Below are 19947 nucleotides of genomic sequence, written 5' to 3'. Positions count from 1 at the left end.
GTAGGATTAAACAGATTGTTCATATTTTTTAAAAGAATTTTTGAGGTTCATGAGATTTTATTTTATAAGGAAACTCTTGCAGAAAAGTGTTAATTTAAGTTCCATATCAGAGAGTTTGAAAAACAGCATATTGTTTGATAAGCAGTTGGGGCTAAACCATTCAGAAGTGTCATTGGAAAGCAGATTGTAAGTATGCCAATTAGAATACATTTTGCATGAATCCAAAATGTATTCCAATTATGTTTTTTTCCATAAAAACCATATATATTATAGCACACACAACTTAATATTTTATAATTTTTAATAAAAATTTAAATGTTTGAATCAGGGTAATTCTATATGAAATCATAAAAAAAAAACCATTTTTGACACTCTCACGTCTCAGATTTTGTTCATTTTTACCTTACTTGCAGTCCATATTAAAAAGATAATAACTTCAAAAAATTGACATATTGTATCTTTGTCAAGGCTTGGGGAAATTTCCTAAAAGTTGGTACCCCAATAAATTTTTACTTGAGGAATCTTAAAATAACACCCTCAAGACTTGATTATCTCAAAAAAAGACTCGATTATCTCAAAAAATACCTCTTTTATTCAATTTTGTTCAAAATTATTGACTTGTAAATTCATGATTTTTGAAGGTAAAATGAAGACTGTGGCCCAAAATCCTGAGTAAAAAGTTTAATTGTATATCGTTATTTTATTATAGGTGTACTGAAAAAAACTAGATTCATTAATTGTCTCTTTAATTCTTGATCAAAATTTGCGTTTAAAAATTATTTTTTTTTGGAAAAATTTAAATTTTGTAACCAAAGCAATTAAAATGTTTTTTAAAACATTTATTTGGATAAAACATCAAATAGTGTTATTTATTGACTAGTTTAGGACATTTATAGTTATAGGCTAAGGAAGGGCCAGGGGGCTTCTGACCAACTCTGCCCCCCTCCTGCTCTACTGGATTTTTTTTGTTGATTTTTTTTTACTTAAAATGAATTAAAAACATAATTTTTTTTAGTTTAAGTTTAAGAAACAACTTATTTTTATTATTTCAAATCGATAATTATCTAAAACAGAGATCTTTTCATGATTTTAAAAATCATAAATTTTAAAACCAAAGATATTGATATGTTTTTTAAAACATTTTAACAATCAATATCTTTATGCTATTATTTAGTAGTTTAAGACTAATATAGTCATTAACATAATAAGGTAGACAGTGGGATTTATTTAAACCCCCTCTCCATCCAAGGATTTAAAAAAAAGAAAAAAAGAAAGACAAATTCCAAATGCAAAATAGGTTAATAAAATTACAACAAAATTATTTTAAATGTATTAAATTTATTTTTGTAACCAACTATTCTCCAAATCTAAATCAGATATGTTGTAGGTATGACCTGATATTGTTGTGGGTGTAGAAATTAGGCATATAACTTCAGAATTGAACACCCAACTCTCATCATTTCTCATTGGCCAAATGAAGTTTTTACCTGGTTCATGTGGATGCATGAATATGAATTTTATATCAAGCTCACTTACGTCTTCAGCAATCCCTACCCACCAAAATCTGTCATAAAAACATGCAATATAATCCATTTTTTTAATGTTTAATGAAATCTCTTTATTATGTTTGCTTTTTGGAATGATATCAAATATTTCAATACATGAATCAATATTTATTTTTTTATAACTTATAGTGTTTGAAGCAATTGAAATAAAATGATGATACATCTTTGTAGGAACTTTTCTTCCACCTAAATATATTTTTTTCTAATTGTGCTCGTGTTTGGTTGTTTTAATCTTTAGAAAATGATTTAAAACAAATTCCAATTATTAATCCCACCAATACCATCACAGGGGGATTTACCATGACTGGTAGCAAAAAATATACATTAAGCATTTAAATCAAAGTCTTTACTGTGATGACAAAGATTGATAAAGTTTTTAAAGTTTTAAATTGTGCTGCTCAACCATCGAAAAAGTATTTCACACTTGATACACCAGGTAGATTTTCTCATATCTTTTTGAATTTTGTTAATAAATCCTTATGGCATTTGCACTTTATGGCGATAAGAGTCAGTCTCTGAAATTTTTTTTTTTTATACATTAAAATATCTAGATCACGGTCATTGTTAATGTTGTTGTTTGAAATAGGGTTTTTTATTTCTGTTGTTAAAGAAGTTTCTTTAATGTTATATGCTAATGAAACTATTTTTGCAACTCTGTCAATAGTGTTCTCAAACTTTTGTTTTGCTGCAGGCAATTTGCCGTGTTTTGAAAGACTAGTTTCACTGGTGAAATTCCAAGCAATTCTATAGTGTTATCTAACTTAATTTTTCTTTTTCACTTTTTGATTCCCAATTCTCCTGTGAATTTAAATCTTCATCAGTTTCTACTGCTTTTTTGTAACATTTACTGCAGAATTTCCAACCTGGGGTTACGGTAATGTAATGGGGTAAGGTAATGGGGTAAGGTAATCTTTACATTACCTAAGAAACAAATTTAGTTTTAAGTTTTTAAAATTGTGAAAAAAAGTGAAAATATAATTTTTTTATAAATAATAAATTGTTTTTTTATTAATTTCCATATCAATTCTGAAGTAATTAATGTTAGATTTTATACCTTTTATAGCAATTTTTTAACTTTTCTTGTGTGTTCCGTATTTTCTATAGAATTGCTCATGATAACAACATATAATTCTTATTGAACAATATTTTTTTCTTTAAATTTGCTCGCAATATTATTTCTTGTTTTTCACAAGGAAGATCTTTGAATTGAACAAAACCTTGTTTTCTAGAAAATCCAGTTTTGTGGCAATGAATGTTAAGACTATTTCCAATGTCACATTTCTCCATATTAAATATGTTTATTATTTATGTTACCTGCCAAAAAAATAAAAAAACCATAAAACTCTCGATTATTCCTTAAGAAAATACAAACAAGTACAACCTTTAAAAAGAACAAAACAAAACTTTTTGATATAATAAGAGGTAAGCATTCACTGATTTGAATTGAAATAATGAAAATAAATTGTTTCTCAAACTTGAACTTAAAAAAAAAAGTTATGTTTTTGAATTAAATTTTAATAATTATTTATTATTAATTCATTTTAAGTATTAAGAAAAATCAACAAAAAAAATCCAGGGAGATTGAAGAAGGAGGGGGGAGGGGTAGGGCAGAGTTAGGCAGAAGCCCCGGGCCCTCCCTTTGCCCATGACTTCAAATGTCCTAAACTAGTCAATAAATAACACTATTTGATGTTTTATTCAAATAAATGTTTTAAAAAACATTTCAATTGCTTTCGTTACAAAATTTAAATTTTTCTAAAAAAACAACTTTTAAACGCAAATTTTGATCAAAAATTAGAGACAATTGATGAGTCTAATTTTTTTCAGTAGTCCTAAGATAAAATAGTGATATACAATTTTTTGAGCCACAGTCTTCATTTTACTTCCAAAAACCATGAATTTACAAGTCAATAATTTTAAACAAAATTGAATAAATGAGGCATTTCCTGAGACAATCGAGTCTTGAGGGTGTTATTTTAAGATTCCTCAAGTAAAAATCTATTGGGGTAACAAATTTTAGGAAATTTCCCCAAGCCATTATGAAGTTACTATATGTCAAGTTGCTTTGTAGTTGCTTCTAAAAAAAAACTAAACTCATATTACCCCATAAATCTACATATTAAAGCCCCACTCTATTAAAATCGATTAAAAAAATTGTTATATATTTAAATCTAAAATGGTTTTAAAATATATACAAAAACAACAACCTTTTGAATCCATTTATCTCTATCATCTTTATTGTGAAACTGACTGCCTCTGCCTTGCTTTGAGTATAAATCAGTGCGTCTTTGTTCAGAAGCTTGCAGCCTAAAATTTTTTCATTAAAATATAAAAATTGGATAAAATATTTTGTTCAGAAGCTTGCAGCTTAAAATTTTTTCATTAAAATATAAAAACTTGATAAAATATTTTGTTCAGAAGCTAGCAGCCTAAAATTTTTTCATTAAAATATAAAAACTTGATAAAATATTTTGTTCAGAAGCTAGCAGCCTAAAATTGTTTCATTAAAATATAAAAATTGGATAAAATATTTTGTTCAGAAGCTTGCAGCTTAAAACTTTTTCATTAAAATATAAAAACTTGATAAAATATTTTGTTCAGAAGCTAGCAGCCTAAAATTTTTTCATTAAAATATAAAAATTGGATAAAATATTTTGTTCAGAAGCTTGCAGCCTAAAATTTTTTCATTTAAATATAAAAACTCGATAAAATATTTTAATATGAATGCAAAAGATCAAACAATACCGCGCTTGAAAAGATTCTTCAATGGATTTCTTTGATTCAAATTCAGGAAGAATATTTTTAAGTTCATTTTCTTTTTCAATTATTGTTTGTTCAATTAATTTAAGTTCTTGAATTCCTTGCTGTTTTAAAGTTTCATCTTCTTTTACACCATCTTCTAAATCTTTAATATCTAACTCTAATTTTGTTCTTAGTTTCATAAAATTATCTCTGTCATCATTCAATTGCTTCATTTCTATACTGAGAACTGAAGATTTTTCTTGAACATCTTTCAGCATATTATTTTGCTCCTAAATATATTAAAATCAATTGATTACCCTTGGTTACTATGGTTATCACTTCAAACATTTAATTGTGCAGTTTAAAAATAATGACCAAAAAAAAAATCATTTAAAAACACGAGCAGTGAACGGCTGAAGGAAAAATGAAGTACATTAGAATAAAGGAGATTTATTTTACGAACTAAACATATTTTGACAGTTGTCAAGACAAAAAAAAAGATTAGAGGAATATTTAAAAATAAATAAGACAGACAATAAAACCAACAACAATACTTACAATAATAAAAAATAAATTTTTTAATAAAAACTCAAAATGAAAAAAGATATGCAACAAATATATCACCAAACAAAAACTTATAAAATAAAATATTGTTTATAAAATAAAAAGTATTCTTACAACAATGTAAGGCTGGTAAGAATGGGGAAAACAAACTAATGCTAGCATGTAAACATAATTTGTGTAGTGGTTAAATAATAAATATGTCCTCAGAGTCGCATGTATTATTACTGGCATTTCGATGAGGATCAGTACTAATAACTTGTTTATATCGTCAGAAAAACATCATCACCACTAATGCTTTACCTAGTGATCTCTTTCGAATTTGCCAATGTAGTATATATAAATATTAGCCTAAATTATTTAGTTAAAATATATTTTAAAAGATTAGTACCTCAACTTTTGCAGAAGCTTCTTGTGCTTCTTGAAGCAACTCAGATGCTCTTAAATTTTCATCTTGCCTTGATGAGTCTAACTAAACAAAATATAATTTTTAAACAAATTAATTATCACCTATTAGATATCTAATTTAAATAATAGAAATAATAGTATCAATAATAATAATAATAATAATAATAATAAAAATAATATAATCAAAAAACATATCTAATGGATATTTTTATGTCTGGTAATGATTTTGTTTTAATACTAAATGCGTAAAAATTTTATTACTAAAAAATAAAAAATGAAAACATGTAAAAATTTTTAAAATACACAAGAATTAAAACTAGTTGAACAGTTGATAATCTTGTAAGGTGTAACCTGATCAAGTTTTTCTCTTGTTTCTTTGAGCTCTTTGTCATGAATTGTATACTCCAAACATCTAAATAATAAGTTAATATACCTGAAACTATTTACTGCATGAATCAGGCTAAATATAAACTTTTTAAAAATTTTTCTAAGTTTATTAATTTGATAACCATCTGTCATATTCTCAAGAAATTTTTTGCCATTTTAACCAAAAAAGTCACTGTGCCAAAAAATTACCTTCTTTTTTTATCCCATTTTTGGTATTGTTTTAATTCTTCTTTCTCAGTTTCAAGAGTTCCCAAACGCTCTTCAATATATTGTAAAACTTCAGAAATCTTATCTCGTTTGCTAACTACATTAAAATCAAGATTTAATAAAAAAAAATACCAACTTTTAATCACTTAATACCAAAGCTTGTATAACCAAAAATTAAACACTTATGATATTCTAAAGAATTCAAAATATTCTTTTAGAATATCATAAGTTCTTTTTTTATTCTAATAAATAATTTTGCTTACTACTCAGTGACAAAGCAATACAGACTTAATTTTCAAAACTATTTCAAAACCTTATTAACTTGCTTACTGATGTTAAATGTATATTTTTAATAATGACACCTGTGTCTTTAAGAATAACTTCACTTTCACTTTTCCTTTCATCATACACTCTTGTTCCCGCAACTTCACGAAGTAACTTTAAACGTTCTTGATCTTTTGCTATAGCTAATTGATTTATCTGGAGCACAAAAATAAAATAAAAATTGAATAAAACTCACTATTATTTTAAAACAATTAATTTTTAAAAAAATGTGCATTGACATACTCTTCCTTGTTTAACAATATAGTAGGGATTGCTACGAGAAAAACCAGCACTTTCCAATAAATTTAAAACATCTGCTTTTGTCACATTTTTTTTATCCAAAAAATACTGATCTTTTTTCGACCCAATAACTCTTCGTAGAGTTATTTCATCTTTTTCTATCTAAATAATTAACATAAGCCCTTTTTTTGTAAAATTTGAATAAAAAATAATTATTCAATTTATAACTGAAATAATTTAAAAATAAACTGAGGAAAATTTTACCGGGATGCGGTTGTCAGAATTATCAAATATAATTTCAACATAAGCAGAAACAACACGTGGACCAGTACCTTCCTTAAAATATAAAATAAATTTATTGTTTGGACAAGTTTAGTTGAAAAGCTTGATTATTGAAAAAAAAAAAAAGTAAAAAAAAACTTTTTAATGTTTAAAGGTGATTTTGTAGATAAAACTTTTCAATAATAACTCAACTTATTCATTCAAATTCAAGAGTGAAAATACTCAACAGTTATTTTAGAATATAATAATTTTAAAATGTTGTAACCATTAACTAAGCAGATTTATAATCCAAGTATCATTTTTTTAGTTATTATATCTAAAACTTAATAATGAGCATAAGTAATAATAAAGTAGTCTGTGGTCACACTGCAGATAGAATGAAAACATTAACAAAATCGATTTTTGTTAACCAAATTTTGAATTCAAAATTCAAAAAAAAATTTTAAAAATTTAAGTTTAAAAAAAATTTTAAAAAATCATATTTTGCCAATCAATAGTAGTTAATAATAATAGAATAACAACTTTTTTTATTAACTCTCTATTTCAACTTTCTGATTTTTAGACTTTAGACATAAACTTGGCAATATTATTCAGCAATCAAATTATTGCACTGCATCAATAACATACAATGGTTCAAACCACAAATAAGCATTCCAGCTTTTACTAACTAAACTTGGTCACAACTCAGACAGAAAATAGTAAGAAACTGTTAGCTTCAACATCACTTGAACTGTATTGTTTTAAAATGGATCCATTCCACAAACTTACAGCAAATGCAAAAGGTATAAAATCATTTAAGATATCTCTTGAAATTTTTGAAAATTAGTTGGCTAAACTGCAACAGGGCATCATCTACTGTTGATGCACTCTGCACTATTTAAACTATTGTTTAAATTTGCTGCATCTTATGACATGAATAAAAAATGCATGAGCTTTATGGGATTCTTAACATCATGAAATTATTTTTGCTTTTCATATTTATTGACAATAACTTTTTTGAAATGCCTCAATTTACTATATTAGGAATCATTATTATCCATGGATTACTAAATTAGGGATCATAATTAGGCAATGCTAAATCAATCAAAAAAAAAAAGATCACAAGATTTCATTTGAAAAATCTATAATAAAAGAAAAATTAATATAGCCTTTAACTTCAACAAAAATCAAAGGTGCTAAAAAGCAAATAATCACCTTCTATTTTTTAAGTAAATATTATTGTGTATTTTTTAAACATTCTCTTACAATCAAACTAGTTTAATTGAAAACTGAAAACATAGAGGAAATATTATTAAGTAAAAATGCAATAAAATGTTTTATGCTTCCGATTTTAAAATGTAAAACAAGTTATTTTTTTTGATTTTTGATATAATTATGTTTTGTCACTAGCTTAATAAATAAAAACATGTTAATATTTATATTTGTTAAACTTCCTAAATAAATATAGTAAATAAAAACATGTTAATATTTGTATTTAACTTCCTAAACATGCATTTATGGTTTTGTGTAAAACAATTATTTCGTATTTTTAAAAAATCTGTGATTAATAAACTGAAAAATTTAATTAGAATAAAAATAATAAAAAGAATAACAAGAAAACTCTGCAATAAACTCTGCAACAAACTCTTCAACAAACTCTGCAACTCTGCAATAGATACTTATTTTACATGCTATTTTTAAGTACTTTATGTAAAAGCTACTGACTATTTTCACAAATTGGTTTGCACTTTGACTTGATTTAATAAATTCCTTTATGCGATTTGAAGTGTGAAAACTATACTTAGGTTGATGCTTTAATGTTGTTTTTTTTCATTTATATCCAAAATAGTGTTAGTATTTTTTTTTTAATTTTCAAAGACATATATCAGGTCCTTAAGAACTAGTATAAAAAAGCTTATAAGAATTAGTATTAAGAAAAAGTCACATGATTACATTTTTAAATAATAATAATTAATAAACTCTTACAATCAGACAGACGGATGTAATGAAAAGAATTACTTACATGAAGAAGTTGCTGTCGCTCTTCTTGTCGCATATTATTAAACTCATCACTTAGAACAAACTGGATTGCTATAAAAAAATCTTGACAATTATTTTTTAAATATTGACTGCCAGAACTTAAATAATAAAGACAGTTCTTTAGTGTTTTTTTAGTGTTAATGAAAACTTACAGATTTGTCAAAAAAAAATTACTTTTGTGTTGTTTTTGTAGCATTTGTAAAGACTCCATAATAAACTTATTTTTGAACTGAGATCCAGTATTATCACTCCAAAATGTAACTTTTTGAACTCCAAATATTATTGAACTTAAAAATATTTAGAATACCCATATAATATTTGTCTCATGAAACAATTGACCGATTCTCACATGTGACATTTAAGTGCACATCATTGTATCATGTAATTAAATATTAGATGCAACTTTTTTAAAGGAATTAGTTTGAAACATATTTTTTATGTATAGAGCAAAAATAAATAAAATGTGATACTTTAATAATTGACAAAGCATAATGTGGTCTCGAGTAAAAAAAAACTTGTTAGTCTAATAAAAATAATCGGAAACACGTCGCATAAAATTCTTTAAGAGATTTAAGCGTTGACATTTTAGCAAATTTACATTTGCTAAAATGTCAACGCTGCACCATCATCTTATAACTAGAGATAGGATAAAAGCATTAACATTTACTTTCTCATAAACTAAAATTAATGAGAAAATTAAAAATTAAAAGGGTAATATTAGATAGATGACCTAAAGGTATAAAATATTCTTCAGGTATGTCACAAATAAGTTTACAATATTATTAAATAAGAAAAGAATTCATAAGGTATAAGAAAACACACGAAAACAATACATACCAAGAAAAAAGTTACTTTTGCCAGAGCCATTTCTGCCAACTAAAAATAAAAATTAAGATAAACCAAAAAAGACTTTAGTTTATAAGCGCACAACAAAATTAGGAGGATGTTAGTTCTTATAATTTATTTTTTATTAAATATTTCATTAACCTTATAATTTTCAACATTTTCTAATGCTCTTTTTTTTAATCAGTTGTTTTTAATAAAAGCAATTGATTTATTTTAAAAAAAACCTGCTTAAACATTGCTATCCTTACTATGCAATTTACTTGTGTATTAAAAACTAAATTATGTCTTATAATATAGCAATATTATAATATGGCATAATATGTTTTATAATAACCAATATATATATATATATATATATATATATATATATATATATATATATATATATATATATATATATATATATATATATATATATATATATATATATATATATATATATATATATATATATATATATATATTGGTTATGACTGAAAATAATTTTGCCAATTTTTTTTCCTCCTGTGGTCACAAATGATGAACTTTTGCGACCTGATTATTTATAAATTATTATTAGAGCTAGTCCTAAAAAAAGCTCTCGCACCAAGACATCCGAAAACATGGTAGGTGTCATATTTTACCAAAAATATTGTTCTTCTAAAGTATATAATGTTGGGCCTCAAAAGAAGTTTAATAATAACAGATATATAATAATAAACAGATTTCATAAAAAACAATCTTTTTAAAATGTAACCTCAAAAAAGGTTATGTTGGAAAATGTTTTATAAAGTGCCTTATTTTTTATTTTTGCTTTAAAATGCTAGTTTTTTTACAATGTAATTGAAAGAAATCAGATGTCTTGGTGCTGGAACTTTTTAATAAATTGAACAAAATAAATGTGACTTTCCTAATCTTTAATTTTTTTTAAAAGATTTGAACCTTTTTGTATAAAGCAGCCTGGTTTTTATTATATCTACTAAGTCATTACAATTACTATTAATTTAAAAACATATTTAGTATTTTTTTAAATTTTTGTCTGATGGTTATTATAAATTTTAAACGAACATTAGAATCTTTAAAACCCATTCTAAATTTATTTTATAAAAATTTTAATGTAGTAGTTATAATATTCCTTATAGAAACTGTTACTTCTTATTACTTTTATTAAACTTAAATTACATTACACAAAGTTTGATTTTATTTTTCGCTTTTTTTTTTTTTGTATTTCACCTCCCCAAGGCTAAGAAGGCCATTACAGATGAGAAGGCTACTTGTGGTTAAAACCCACTACCAACTCTATAACTCCGAAACACGAACCTTGACAAATAAGGCCGCTGCGCGGAGAAACAAGTTGAGCGCGGTACTACCAGGAACGTGGTGGGAATTGAACTCGGAACCTCTCGCTTATGAAGCAAGCGCTCTACCACTACATCACTACTGCATTAAGTGCTTATAAATTATTCAGTGAAAAATTTGTAAAGATAAAAAATAAATATTTATATAAATGAAATGACCTATAATATTCTTTAATAATTTAAATAAAGTTATTGTAAACTATCATAAGAAGTAATTTGTTTATTTAACAAAGTAATAAGCAAACATAATAATTTATGTAATTAATGCTTATAATTTAATAACTTAATAAGTTAAAAATTTAATAACTATAATTTAATCATTTACACACCTTTTGCGTAGTATAAAAAGGTTTTTTAAAAATTGTAAAAAATGTAATATATTTTTTATTTAAATTTTGGTTTTTCAAGTTGTTTTTTTTCTCTTTAAAATTATCTTATTTTTTAATATCTTCGCTACCAACAAGGCTGCAAGCAACCACTATTAGAATTGGAAGTTAGTGGAAGAGGAAAGATGAAGTTTATAAAGCAAGATAATGATTGAAAGACAACTTTAAAAATTGCTAATTATATAAATCAGGAAAGCAAGATGAAGGAAGCGAATTCCAAAGAACTGATGTTTGAGGAAAAAAATAAGAGGAATAAGAGTTTTTGAAGCATTTAGGAATAGTCACAGGAAAAAGGATTAGACTTAATTGAATGACGAGTAACATGAGAATGAATTTTGGTAGATGGCAGAAGAGACACTAGCTCTTTAGAGCAGTGCCCATTATAATATTTGTAGAAAAGAGAAAGCAACATTACAACGATGTGATAATGGTTGGAGATTAGCTGCAGGAGCAGGTCTAACTATGTTTACAATGCGTTTTTGAACCTTGTCTAAATAAAAAAGGGCATCATTAGAAGATCCACCCCAGATATGGCAACAGCACTCAATGCAAGGCCAGATTTGAGATTTATAGAGATAGAGTATAGAATCTGGAGTAAGAAAGTATCCCACTCGATAAAGAGATGCAACCTTTGCAGATACTAATTTTGCAATGGATTTGATATATGGTTTCCAAGAAAGATAAGAAGTAAGAGTTAATCCTAGAAAAAGAAGGGTAGATGACTCATCGAGTACATTACCGTTCATAAATATAGGAAGATCTAAATTATTGCAATAACAATTGGCTGATAAATTTGAGTTTAATCTGAATTAAAATTCACCAACAACTGCTGTAGCAGAAGTGAGAACCTTTCCAAGCCCCATGCTGTAGCAGCCTGATGCTGAGCCCTATGTTGTAGCAGAAGTGAGATCCTTTTCAAGCTCAAATGCCCCCTCCAGACAATCAGAGAGTGTTGGCTTCTTATCATGACAAGAATAAATGGTAGTATCATCAACCAACAATGCCAACTTAGATGTGAGAATATCTGCAAGATCCTTAATGTAAACTAATAAAAGTATAGGGCTAAGGAATGAACCTGAGGAACACCTGAAGTTACAGAATATGAAGAAGAGTGCTATCCATCGAGGACAGCTTTTATACTAAAATCGGAAAGGAAGGATTCAGTAATCTTAAAGATGTTACCAGATACACCGTAAGAAGAAAGCTTATGGAGAAGGCCAGCATGCCAAACTTTATCAAAAGCTTTTAGAAATGTCAAGAGCAATAGCCTTAACCTTTCCACCTTTATCTGATGCACGATAAAACCTATCGGGTATTACTGTTAGCAAATCAGCAGTCGAACCAAAAGATCAAAATCCATATTGATGATCAGAAAGTAAGTTATTAGATTCAAGATAAGAGGTTAAGTGTTTGTTAATTAAAGATTCAAAAACCTTGCTTATAATAGGAAGAAGACTAATGGGACAGTAGTTAGATGAATCAGATCGTTCTAAAAATTTTTTGAAAATAGGGATAACAGATGACGCTTTCCAGCAGGCTGGAAAACAAATCTCTGATAAGCACTTGTTAAATAGTTTTGAGAGTATAGACAACAGCTCCAGAGAACACTTCTGCAAGACTATAACAGGTATGTTGTCCAGACCACAAGCTGTAGAAGAGTCTATGCAGGAAATCACTTTAGATACAGAAGCTGGAGTGATACAAATGTCAAGCAATTGATCAACCTGTTTGACGACTAAATCAGGTAGAATGCAACTAGTAGAATCATGAGATGATATTGATGAAAAGTTCTTAGCAAACAATTCAGTTTTGTCTTTATGTGAGGTGACATAATCTCAGGCCTTGTTAAGAAGCGCTACGCAGCTCGCATTTTGCTTGCGAAAAGGCGATTTGCCTACGCGTTCAGCAGTTTTGCGCTACGCAAAAACTTATATCTTTTAGAATATTTAAATTATCTTTTGATTACCGTTAACGTGACGTTGATTCAGAAGAAATAAAGTCGTAAGTAAAAGCATTTAACCGCAATTGTAAAATAATAGATTTTTTTGTTAAAGAAACAGTTTGTTTCATAATTTTTTTTTTTGTTATTTAAAATTATTTAAAAAAAAAAAGTGTTTTAAGTTTTATCTTAAGGAATTAAATATATAAATTCCATTTAAATATAAAAATTATTTTTAGTCATAATAAGTTTAAAAAATGCACGATTTATTTTGATGTAAATATTTTATTAATAAGATATTTTGTTTATTGTTAATTCTATAACGTAAAGTTTTAATGACGTTCATTTAATTTATGAAAATAAATTATGATCACGAATATGTTATCGGTAACTGATAAATAACAAAAAAAACTTTATTGTTTAAAAACATTATTAAAAAGAGTTCACAAATTAAATAAGAAAAAATGTATTAACACTTAATAAAATAACCAAAAACCAACTGTAAAATTATAAGAAAATAAATAATATTTTGAAATAATATTTATTTTGAAAAAAATATTTCAGAATAAAAATAAAATTTAGTTCATATTTGAAAAAATAATAAAAATGATTTTTCAAATAGGAACTTAGATTTTCTTTGTAACTTTTGTTATAGTGAGAAAAAAAAAACTGTTTGTATGATTTTTAACGTGTTAATAAAATAACTTTAATTACAATGCAGTACTTGAAAAGAAGCTAGTGGCGCAATATAACTTCTAACAATACAAAATATAATTGCTGAGTTGAGTTACTTAGAAATGGGTTACGCGTTTTAGTTACACAGCGAAATCTCGTAACAAGGCCTGCCAATGGGTGAATTCTTATGAATGTAAATGCCCAGGCCAAGCATGTGACTATTAGAGTCTTTACGAGTTAAAGGAAGATAACCATCAACACTAAGATCATAAGATGAAACAGCTGAACACAAATTAGTCTCACAAAGAGTAAGTAGGTCTGGTGAACTTTGCAAGAGACTTAACAGAAGAGAAGTTACTTTAAAGACCATGAGTATAAGCGAATGATAGGTTTAGAGAACTTGGTGGTGATGATAGTTTTTTGAGTTTGATAGTTTTTTGGTACTTTAGTCATTTTTAAATTTGTTGAATATCTTGACTCAAAGCATAGGTAGTACTCAGTACACTATTTAATAGCCCAAGCAATTCCCACATTACTATTATTAAACCCTAAGCCAAAAAAAGGGCTCTAAATTTGGCCTCGACAATGCATACCAAAATTACAAACAGGCTGTTGATGAAATCAGTTTCTCAAAGATCTACCACAGAGTTTAGGAAACCTGACTACCAGCTGGACTCAGAATCATAAAACTGAGTTTTAGAGCTGTACCCTCATTAGGAGATAATAGAATTAGTTGCCCAGTCATTAAAACAGAGACACAAGCAAAACCTATGCATTTAAGATTCAGCATTCAACATCCTAAACTTGAAACAATGTATTATAAATACATCTACGCCAGCCTAATAGATGAGGAAGGGGTACCAGACTGGTAAACAAATAGAATATGTTTCTACCTTAAGTCTTTGCCTTGAAGACCTTCTACAAGACAGTAGATGCGGGATGCATTAAACATTTACTCAACCAAGAGCCACAAGACAGGGGGTGTTTTAAGTTGGGGTTGGCTTTTCCTAGCTTTTGTCTAAAATAGCATAAGCTAAAAGGAGCAGGACATGAAGCAGATTGTACTGGGTTACATGTTACCAGTAGCAGGAAAACCTGACCTGATAAAAATGAGATATCTTTAGATAATTGGTATTCAGTCTCATTTTATTGTCTGGTATCAGTGTGATACCTTGCAGTATTGATATCAAGATTACAGGATACTGGCATCAAAAGTATGGGTAATTTTGGTATCGTTTTATCTTGGTGCAACCTTACAGTATAAAATCAAGATTACGCGATATTGGTATGTTTTGGTTATGTAGGTATCATTGACATTTGCAAGTCTTGGTGTTGGATTTTTTCTTGTTATTTCGTTTTTACATATTTAGGGAAAAACAATAAAAATAAATTTATATTTAAAAAATTTTTTTACTTACTAATTTAATACCTTGTTAAGTCTGTTAGACATAATTTAATTATGAACAAAAATTATGTTTACAAATATCTTATTGGTAACTAAAATCTATCTATAAAATTGTTCATAATCTTTATTAAAAATATTTTATGAAATACGAAAAAAAATTAATAAATAAGTTGTGATAAAGAAACAAAAGATTATGTTAAGAATAACATTTTTTTAAGAAATAAATTATTAATATTTTTTAAATACTGAATTTAAATTTCACCAGTAATTTTTGTTATATTAGTTTAAATGATTTTTAACACATTTAAAACTAAATTTAATTACAACGCAGTACTTTAAACTACGCATTTTTGTTACGCAATAACATCTCATAAGGCCTGTAACTACAAATTTGCATGGTAATGGTGTAGTCATAGAGCACTCAATTGAAAAGTGATAATTTCTATGTTCAATCCCACCACATCCCTAGTAGTAACGTGCTTAACTTGTTTTTCTGCACATCACCCTTGTTCGCCAAAGTTTGTATTTCAAAGTTATAGAGTTGAGAGAAAACTGTAACCCCAATTAAAGTAGCTTTCTTGATTGTAGTGGCCTTTTCTGTCTTGGGGAGGTGAACTAACATAAAAATAAAAATAACAAAAATTGAAATTTTGACTGAACCGATAGCAAAGCAGAATTTTAGTTGATCACTAGTAAAATTAGACAAAAATTTGCCTATCATTTATTGAGAGATATAATATAATATTATAGTTTTTTATTATTTCTTCGTAATTCACATTTGCCTAAGTTATAATTATGAGTTGGTTTATGTCAGTTGTGACTTAAGTCATTTAGTTATCCTGCTTATTAGATAATTGAGGTAAGTATACCATTATAACACCGAAGGGCAGAGATACTTATATAGAATATTTTAGTATATGACAATGATTTAGTCCAAAAAATGACTTAGGTCGCTTTTGCTTTATGCTGTCGAAATGTATCAATTAGGATTTGTTAATCACATTTTTAGTATAAAGATAGAGAAGCTGATCCAAGCCAAGAAAATGTTAAAAAAACAAAGCAATCTTTCTTAGATGTTGATAAAAGGAGGAAGCTCAGATGAAAACGATCTTTTAGAATAAACCCAAGTATAAAAATTACATTTAAATAAATTACAATTAAATTGAATTTAATTATAATATACATAGAGAAGTAGGTGTAAAAATATAATATTCAAATGTAAAAAAAATCTACTTATATAATGTTATGTACAATCATTTGTAAGTGCAAATGTCAGCATTACTGACTGTAGATAAATTGAGTTTGCAAATCGATAACACAGGCCAACAAAAAAAAATTTTTTTTCTGGTGCCGAGCAAACAATTTGTTTTTTGTATAGCATTTCTCATTTTGATTTCAAATATGCAACTCTTTTTTTACCATCACGTCAAGTTGTAAAGATATTTAGGTTCAAATCTTAAGTATTTAGGGTAAAGTCCCTAATATTGTCGAAAAAAAAGTTATTCAAAAGTATGTCAACCTGGGTCTCAAAAGAAGCGTATTTTCATAGAGATTTTAAAAATGTTATTCATTTGTAATAAAAATAAGTATTTTTTGTATTATTGCTGAATATCATTCTGTTGAAATTTTTTCAAGAGTCTTTATCATTTTTTCACATATTTTTTTTGTCAATAAATTTTAAGAAAAAATATTAAAATACTTAAGTCAAGTAAGTTATTAAAATTGCCATGACTCACTCCCCCCCCCCCCTGCTAGTTTGCTTACTAAAACTCATGTCATAATTTAATAATCCACCAAAATCAGTATTAAAAATAGTTTACACAAAGGGTTTTTTTGTTGAGATTATTGCAGAAAGGTTGCTACAAAAAAAGTCTAACAGCAAGGCGAATTAAGTGATTGCGAATTGTGATGGGCCAAAGCCATTAAGCAATTTTAAAATATATTATTTGAAGCAATTGCGATCACTAATTTTTATGTTCCTGGGTAAAATTTTTAATAAAAAGTGGTTTTATAATATTTTATAATGATGTTGACACATAATTACCTGGTCAGACGAATATTTCCTTTGGCTATTTTTCCGAAGGAAAAATATACAAACCTTTGATTCAAACCAAATTTCCGAAGGAAAAATAAACATACCATTGGTTCAAATCAAATTTCCAAAGCAAAGAAAAATAACCAAAAGTCAGGCAAAACTAATTTTAAAACAAATATGTGTGCTTTTCAGACCACGAGTATCAACAAGAAATGGTTGTCTTATTGCGATCTGGTAAATTTGAGTTAACTCGCCCATTGAACAGATAGAGTTAACTTATTTGACATGTATGTTAGAGATACTTATGCTATGCATTTGTGAAATTAGGTAAATCTAGATATCTGAATAATGGAGTAAAGAGACAAATTTCTTTTCTAAAGTAGTAAGATATTAAATTTAGACTTTTTTTTCAAAATAAATAAATGAGGCGAGGGTTCTAATAAGCTCTAAGTACGTCTAAAAGTAATGAATCTTAAAAAGGTGCATAAAAATTTCCTTTAGTTCTAAGAACAATTTTCAATTGAATTATTTTTCTTACATTTACAAAAAAATATTGAAATAAATAAGGAATAAATACAGAAATGGTCAGTCTGGAATAGACTTACCAAAATCATTATTTTTTAGATCCGGACAGCTAGTATATAAATAATGCGATAATTTTTTGCAGTAAATAATGAAGTTTTGTTGGAGTTAAAATTTACAAAAGAGAGATCAAATTTAAGATGATTGTTCTAAGCAATCATTAAGTTTTTTTACTTTTTCGTCAAGACTAGAGGTTATATAATTTTGTTAGCAAATATAGCTACTTTATATATAGGATTGTGAGGAAGACCATTAATGTTGATGAGAAAAAATACAGTACTAAAGAAAGAACCTTGTAGTAACCTAAACATTACTGGAAATGAAGAATGTTGGCCATTGAGAACGACTTTAATACTGCAGTTAAAAAGGAATTATTCATCCCTTTTTCCATGAAGGCAGGAAAACTAAATTCAGCTAACCACTTATTAAATAGTTGAGAGTACTGAAGAGACTTCTTGAGAACACTTGTGTAATAATGACAGGAATGTTGTTTAGACCACAAGCTGTAAAAGAATTTACAGGAAAAAAAACTTTAGCAATAGAAGTCAGAGTGATATAAATATTTCCTATGTTTACCTATGTTCATAAATATTTCATTACTAGACAAACGAATTAGTACTTCATTTAAGCGTTTTTATTAATTATCAAAACAAAAAAATAAGAATTAAAATTAAAAAAAAAAAATGTACAAATAAACTTTATAAAGACTCACCAACTACATTGTGTTTTGGACTAAATGGATCAATGACTGTTTGATCGCGATAACTTCGAAAACCTTGTATAATCACCTATACAAAACCAGCAAAATTGTTGGAAGATTATATTTAAAAAGTTATCATTTTATTTAAAAATTTTTGATAACTGCTTTTATATTAAATTGTTGTGGCTTCAGTAATTCAATAATAAAAATCAGAATACTGATGTTGATGAAAGTTTAAATTTACTTTAAATTATAAATATTTAACAAGTATTATCAATCTATTATAATATTAAGTATTACTATTAAATCATAATTAATTATAAAATGTTATTTTGATTACCTGTTTAATATACATTTTACAAAGTCGTAAATTTATGACTAAAAAATTTGTTTGGTTTAATCGGTTCGTTACTTTTTACTTAATTCATATCTCTAATGAAAAAAGAAGAAAGAGAGAAAAAGTTCAATAAATCTCTATTCTAGAGAAAAAATTCAATAACAATTGGAGATTTATGTTTTTATTTTGTTATTACACATGTAAATTTTAAACTCGCTTGTTAGGCGGGAAATAGAAATCATGTTTTTTGTAAATTAACACCAGTTTACATTGCCGTGAAATTGAGCCAGACATGCATGTCTGGCTCAATTTTTCTTCAAAACTTCAATTTTTCCAAGATTTTATTTTTCTCAATTTATTTTTTCTCAATTTAATTTCACAACTTCTTTATATCTCAATTTCTGATGTCCCAAAAACAAGCATTTTTTCCCCCAGGATACCTCTCAACTTTTCCCCATTCTCTGAAGTCCTTTGGGGCTAAAAATCAACGGTGAAAAAAAATCAGTCGGGGAGAGTGGGGCACCAAGACACACATTTGGTTTTTGCTTCGTAACAAATTTTTTAATACGCATTTTTTTTTTAGGTGATTGATTTAATTTGTAGAATGAATTTATACCCACAAAATAAATTCTGTAAATTACCAAAATTCTTATTTTTTTTTTTTTTATTTTTTTTTTTAATTTATTTTTTTTTAATAATTTTTTTGTTTTTTTGTTTTTTTGTTCTTTATTACGATACTTATTACAATTTAAATAAACAATTACTTTATTACAATAATAAAAGTTAACAAGTCAAGATATCGTTAAGAAATAAATAATAAAAATAAATATAAAGAACGCGGATACTCATAGTAGACCATCAGGTCTTGTCTCAGAGAAACCGCTATTGAAAATATTTGAACGTTTTTTTATTCTTGTTATTTATTTATTTTTGTTCAATTTTTTTTATTACAAAATTACATTTAATAATA

The 19947-nt window shown here is 26.7% G+C and overlaps 1 protein-coding gene across 1 annotated transcript in view; it reads right to left on the bottom strand.

The window, feature by feature from the left end:
• The window catches only part of LOC100215724 (structural maintenance of chromosomes protein 3), a 61796-nt gene extending 42571 nt beyond the window's left edge, over positions 1-19225 (bottom strand). Inside the window, exons 1-12 of the mRNA XM_065792010.1 lie at positions 18981-19225; positions 18653-18728; positions 9573-9611; positions 8719-8786; positions 6699-6770; positions 6438-6596; positions 6233-6350; positions 5853-5967; positions 5628-5688; positions 5260-5340; positions 4311-4597; positions 3773-3872 (exon numbers count right to left, since the gene is read on the bottom strand). Coding sequence (XP_065648082.1) covers positions 3773-3872; positions 4311-4597; positions 5260-5340; positions 5628-5688; positions 5853-5967; positions 6233-6350; positions 6438-6596; positions 6699-6770; positions 8719-8786; positions 9573-9611; positions 18653-18728; positions 18981-18995 — 1191 coding nt within the window. The 5' untranslated portion in view covers positions 18996-19225. The remainder of the gene's footprint in view (positions 1-3772; positions 3873-4310; positions 4598-5259; positions 5341-5627; positions 5689-5852; positions 5968-6232; positions 6351-6437; positions 6597-6698; positions 6771-8718; positions 8787-9572; positions 9612-18652; positions 18729-18980) is intronic.
• Positions 19226-19947: the final 722 nt, after the last annotated feature.

This window comes from Hydra vulgaris, chromosome 03, assembly GCF_038396675.1.
Source record: "Hydra vulgaris chromosome 03, alternate assembly HydraT2T_AEP".
Lineage (NCBI taxonomy): Eukaryota > Metazoa > Cnidaria > Hydrozoa > Anthoathecata > Hydridae > Hydra > Hydra vulgaris.
The sequence above is the reverse complement of the archived record's forward strand: the minus strand, read 5'-3'. Positions and strand labels throughout refer to the sequence as shown.